The sequence below is a fragment of the Loa loa genome (genome assembly GCF_000183805.2).
Source record: "Loa loa unplaced genomic scaffold supercont3.106, whole genome shotgun sequence".
In the NCBI taxonomy this organism is placed as follows: Eukaryota; Metazoa; Nematoda; class Chromadorea; order Rhabditida; family Onchocercidae; genus Loa; species Loa loa.
The window spans coordinates 149,235-155,483 of NW_018108286.1; the positions used below are offsets into that span (position 1 = coordinate 149,235).

The following is a 6,249-nucleotide window of genomic DNA, read 5'->3' on the forward strand; positions in this document are numbered from 1 at the left end:
TATATATATATATATATATATATATATATATATATATATATATATATATATATATATATATATATATATATATATATATATATATATATGGGTATGTTTAATAGAGTAATGGTATATGTATATGGTAATATGTACTATGTACTACTTATGATAAGAAAACAGAAAGATTGATTGTTTTTCATAGAAATTGTTTCTTGATACTTTGTAACGATCAATGTTTTTATTTTTGACAAATATCGCTTTAATGAAAAGTGATAAAAAATTGATAGGAATTGATAAAAAGTTTGTCATACAATTATCATAATTTTCTTGCCAATTTATCGCTAACATATTTCAATTAAGAACAATATCAGTGGATGGAAGAAACTAATTTATGCTATATAATTTATTATAGCTAACCAAATGATATCGATTATGTTTCATCGAAATCGTACAGTATGAAAATAAGAATTAAAATTGTGAGAATATTGGGGACTGATTGATTGTAAATTTGACCTTAATTATTTGATTTAATTTGGTATAGTTAATCATACAATGTAATGGATTTTTATTTTGGAGAAGATTGCTTCAATTTGCAGCAATTATATCGGTCTCTTATGAAAGTCAACTTCTTTTCTGTTACAATTGACGAACATTTTTCAATACAATTATCAACGATTTTTGATCTCTCTGCAATCATTTTTTTGCTTTTTTCAAATATCACCTGTAGAAGTAGACATTTTTGTATACTTAGTCAGTGATTGCTGTGGTTAGTTCTACGAATGAAAGTTTGTAATTTCCTTATGGCTTTATTTTGTATCATTTAAATGGTATGATGAACCAAAAAAGTCGGTAATCTGATAGTTTAAATGGAATAAATTAGAATGCAGATTTATGGATTAGATCCGAATTAGGTTTGAACTCTAGTTCATAGCTAGACTAAGTTTTATTTGTTAGAGATTGCTAGTGATTTTAACTTTTCATCCATGATTATTATCAAACGATCAATTGAAATTCATGTGTCTCACAGTTCAGCTATATGGGTTGTAAGTTCAATCTTTCCGCTTTGTTTCTGAATCATGTAACGGTTCTTATGGGTGAATCTATATTCCCCTTAATAGACTCTTCATTATCATGTCTAATTCAGCATTGATCTATTTATGAGAATAATTAACTTTTTATTGTCAATTTTGAATTCCTTTTTAGATTTTATTTTCAGAAGTAAATAGCTTGCAAAAATGCGCATACTTGCGTCATTTACCCATCTATTATTAAACTATTCATCTTTTTTTTCAGGAAAAAAGATTGTATATTTGCATGCAGTGAGTGTGTATGTTCACGATTGAATATTACTGAATCCATCAAATATTATTAAATCAATCTTTGATCAATATGGGGAATAGCAGCTCGTTGATGTTGCAGGAAGATGAAATTCAGGCGATTTCAGCGGAGACTGGATGTAAGTTTCATCATATTTTCTTTAAATTTGCTTCATTTCTCTGAGGTTTATCAAATTCGAACGGGGAGATAATACCTATTAATTGGTAATATATGCTAAATACTTACTAATCGTTGCATATAATACTGTTTTGTTGTTTTATGCTCAAGAACTTTGGAGCTATTTGAAACATTCAGGTTGATTCATTATGTCTTCGTATGATAAGAATTTACTCGTGACATGACTAAGCATCAGCAGTTTTCTCGTGACACACTAAGCATCACCAGTTCACTCGTGACACGATTCAGCATCACGAGATTACTTGTGACACGATCAAGCATCAGCAGTTTGCTCGTGACTAAGCATCACTATTTTTAAACGAATCTCATATACCAACTTTTTCAACATTTCCTATAATTTACCACTAACCCATACTAATCAGTTTGCAATTTTATTGAGTTTTTTTTTTTTCAGTTTCACGAAATCAAATTGTTCGGCTCTACAGTCGGTTTTTGTCACTCGACAAACAGGGTTGGTGCAAACAAAATTTTCTTTATTAACCAAATTTTAAGTAAATTTTATAAATATTTGTGTTTCTGCAGGCTGCGCTTATCTGTTATGTATCCCTCCAGAATTATCTTCAGCAACAAGTGATAGCTGGCTTGCTCGGGAAATGCACTTCCGTTTAGTCCGAAATATCCAAGAGAAAGAAAATGTGGTCGGAGAATAGCCATTTTTTTAATTTTTTTTGCAGTTATACATATCAGAACGCCGGATTTCGTTATTCAGCATTTAACCTAATTAAAATTGTAACTTGTAGGAATCAAGTAATTATTTGCTGATTTAACAGGTCGTGGATACTTGGATCGTGATGATTTCTTACGGATTCCCGAACTTGCAATCAATCCACTGGGTGATCGTATTGTTGATGCATTTTTCACAGAAACGTAACGAATTTTGTTAATTTCCTATTCATTTTTTGTAGTATTTGTTTTCATGACTTTGAATATAAATCTTGCTTTTTTACATTTATTCATGACATACATAAACGTCCATAAATGATTGATTGGAAACTAATATTAATATTTTAGAGAGGATCTGGCGCAAAAAATCAATTTCCGAGAATTCATAAGAGTGTTGGCACACTTTAGGCCAATCAGTAAAGAAAAAAAAATATTTTGAACAGCAGGGAAGAAAAACTGAAGTGTAAGCAATTTGATGTTGCATTAAACTTACTGCTATTTCCACCTATAGCAGATCAGGCACTGATATGCGAAATTCAATGTTTAGATTATAATGAATGAGGTTTATCCCGATTGCTAGTTGGCGTCCATTATAGTAACCAATATAATTAGGTAAAATACCTCGAACACACTGCTTCAATGTTCCTTCAGTCTTAAGTTTAGAATCTGCAAAAAGACGTGCAGATTCTTAATCTAAGACTGAAGAAGTATCAGAAGAAGTCGAGGTACTCTATAGTAATACTGGTGTTATTTTAGTGTTACTGTTATCTGTTGGTTTGACTTTAGTAAAATCATGGTATTTTGCAAACTCATATTTATATAATTTACCAAACTTATTTATAGTTGCCTTTTCAATGTATGATTTGAATAAGAATGGTTTTATTACAAGAGATGAATTCAAAGTGATCCTAAATATGATGGTTGGTGCAAATATAACTGCTGAACAAGTATGTTTTTTTTTGATGAAGTTGTAAAGCTGGGCTGTTTTTACATGCGCGTAAATTGATCTTACCCGCTTCGTGGTATTCGATGATGCAGTTTTCGAAAAAATTATTTTAGCGATCCTGGGATTTACTTTTTAACTGAGCTACTTGAAAGATGAAGGGGTCAAATCAAATGCAAATGGATTGGAAATTTTCAGACCAGATAATACTCTTAAAACTAATTGTAAAATGGTAGCTTTATCGGACATTGTTCAAAAAAAGTACCGGAGTAACTAATTTGCATATTAATTTGAGTATAAGCCTGTGAAAGGATCAATATTTGATAGGGAATTATTTTAACTGTATTTGATTTCAGTTAGAAAGCATTGCCGATCGGACAATATCTGAAGCTGATATTGACAACGATGGGAAAATATCATTCGATGAATTTTGCCGGGTAGGTTCTGTTCTTTTCTGTTCAAAAAATAAAATAAAAAATCTAAATTGAATGCGAAGCAACTAGTAAGTCGGTCTACTTCTACTTTTTGATTTCCTTTCAACGTAGAGATCTCTGCAAATATATCCTGATGAGGACATGTTTTCAAAGAGCATTACTTCTAGCAGTAATTATTGTAAAAGTGATATGAGTATTTTATATGCTTCAGAAATTTTATTCCAAAAATCCTGGAAGACTGCGTACTCCTGAAATCCTGAGAGCACATATAAGCTTTGTTTGTTTGGGGTTTCAATGCTTTCTCTTTTTCTTCCTTTCAATTAATTTTTTTCTTCAAACCGTTTGCTTTTAAGGAAATCTTTGCTATTTTTGGAAGTATCCCCTCAAAAACGCTTTTTTGCTCTTTTATTTCGAGATTTTTTTTTGTTTTCATCATCAAAATCGATAATTTAAGGGGGCTTTATGAAACAGTTTGCTAAATTGCAGGCGATGGAAAAGACTGATATCGAGCAAAAAATGTCGATTCGATTTTTGAATTAAAACGAAGTGACTTATTAAATCATCATTATGAATCGGTTATTATTAATATTCAATACGTTGTAATTTGTGAAGTTTTATTGGTGAATGTGAGTGTTTTTACATTTGTGTGTTCATATTTTATCATCTGTCTATGGGAAGTTATAGAAGTTATAGCTAAAAGTTATCACAAACACTAGTTAGGATGTATTGTGGAGAGAAATGAGACTTGTGAGCTGGACAATCTTTCATTATGTATCATTTTCAATAGCAGTGGGAATATTTCCTTGGATTTTCAGAAATCTGATCGATTTTGGTATTTCGGGAGTCAGATATGTTGAATATCTTCTTTTTCAAAAAGCTCACTTTTCCACTCACTTTATCTTACTACTACTTTTGCTTCTGTTTCACTTTTTATTTTTGCAAAAAAAAAGAAAAAAGGAAAGGTAGAAGTAAAAATAGAAATGAGATAAAATGAGCAAAAAGTGAAACTTTTATCTGTGGTTTATTACAGCGTACGTGTATGTTTGTATAAGTCTCAACAATTTAATATATTGTATTTTTTTGATCCAATACCGATGATTCTTACTCGGTTTTTTGAAATTTTAATCTCGATATTGTTGGTTTGACTGAAATGTTGGAATTCGAATTTGACTTTTTTGTTTTTCATGCCCTCCTTATAGCTTAGAAATCAGGAAGATAAAAAAGAAATGCTTGAAGAACCTTTCTTTAAATCCCGAAATATTGGATAATGAGGTCAGGGAAAATTTTCTATGGCCTACACAACACATTCTTTGCCCAACTATTCTTAAAATACGATTAGTAGAGGGGAAATTCTGTTCTACCAGGGAGAAACAACTTATGCTCTTGAGATTTGGCTGCCCATTTTCTCAGAGTAGGATTATTTCCACCATCATAACTGTTTTCATCATCTTTTCGTTTTCCTTTCTATGTTAAATTTCTATGCAATTTAATTCTTATTAATTTTCTTATTGTATTGAATACGAATATACTGTTACGACAATAAGTATTATATAAGTAAGGGGAGCTCTAATTAAGTTTTATTGTGATTAAGCCTTTTAATGTTATATTGCTAGTACAAGAATTCGTTGACAACACAATATTCATTATTTAGTTCAAGTAATTGAAGCCATTTCATAATTGGAATCATGAACTTCTCATCTAGAGCGGTCTATCCATGTATAGTTGTGTAATTATTTGAGCTACTTAATCAGGTTAACTTTGTGACATTAGCGCATTTTATTTGCATTGCAATTTGCTTACATGTTTTTATTTTGCAAAATAAACTAACAATGTTGCAAATGGAGTATTTTGAATTATACATGAGATATGATAATATGATTATACAGATGGTTGCATTGGTCAATGATAGGTTATCTTCATTATGATAAAATATCGTAGTGATAACGAATAGGAATGTTAGGAATATTTATCAATTGTTGCTTCAAGCGTATCTTGAAGAGCAATATTTTGTAAGTCTATTTGGAAATGTAACAGGAAGCTCATGACAGTTATATTCAATAGATTATACATTTATTCCCTTTTTATCGATGATATTTTGAACAAAACAATGATAAATTCAAAATTTGGATTTCTGAAAATTCAATATTTGAATTGAAAATTGAAAATAGTTACCAAAAAAAATTGGAAATTCTTATTTTCCAGTTATATCTCTTACTCTTTTCAAATAATATACCAAAAATATTTTAAATATGAAAGAAGTAAAGGTTCGATACATTTATATCCTCTTATAAAATTTTTTTTTTCATCATTCTGTGGATCAATGATAAGGATGCATTTGTATCGTTTAATATTTTAATCTTAAATTATCATCAATTTTTCCTTCCCTAAAAAAATTTCATAAAAACTAAACAATGGGATATGATAAGATTAAACAATTGCTGAAAATAATTAATCAAAAGAAGAGCAAGAATGAATCATGAAATGATGAATCATATGATAACAAACAAATGATTATTTTCGAAGAAGCAATTATTAAATTGAAATTTTTTTTTCTACAAAAAAAAACGATGCTTGTTTAAGTTTGAGAATGCTTAATTTGATATTTGAATAAAAAAATTTGTGGATTATTCAATGTTTTTGTTTCAATCTTATGACTAATAATGCATCGAATTGTTTTAATTTCGAATTAATTTTAAATCTATTATTATTATT

The 6,249-nt window shown here is 29.4% G+C and overlaps 1 protein-coding gene across 1 annotated transcript; it reads left to right on the forward strand.

Annotated features, from left to right (window-relative positions):
• Positions 1–1,371: 1,371 nt before the first annotated feature.
• LOAG_11715 (hypothetical protein) lies at positions 1,372–4,077 on the forward strand (the record flags this gene model as incomplete). The annotated part of the gene is made up of 7 exons (XM_020448403.1): positions 1,372–1,438; positions 1,892–1,948; positions 2,268–2,364; positions 2,509–2,576; positions 3,004–3,107; positions 3,460–3,540; positions 4,024–4,077. 7 exons carry the CDS (start codon positions 1,372–1,374, stop codon positions 4,075–4,077), a joined length of 528 nt encoding a protein of 175 aa, XP_020301451.1.
• Positions 4,078–6,249: the final 2,172 nt, after the last annotated feature.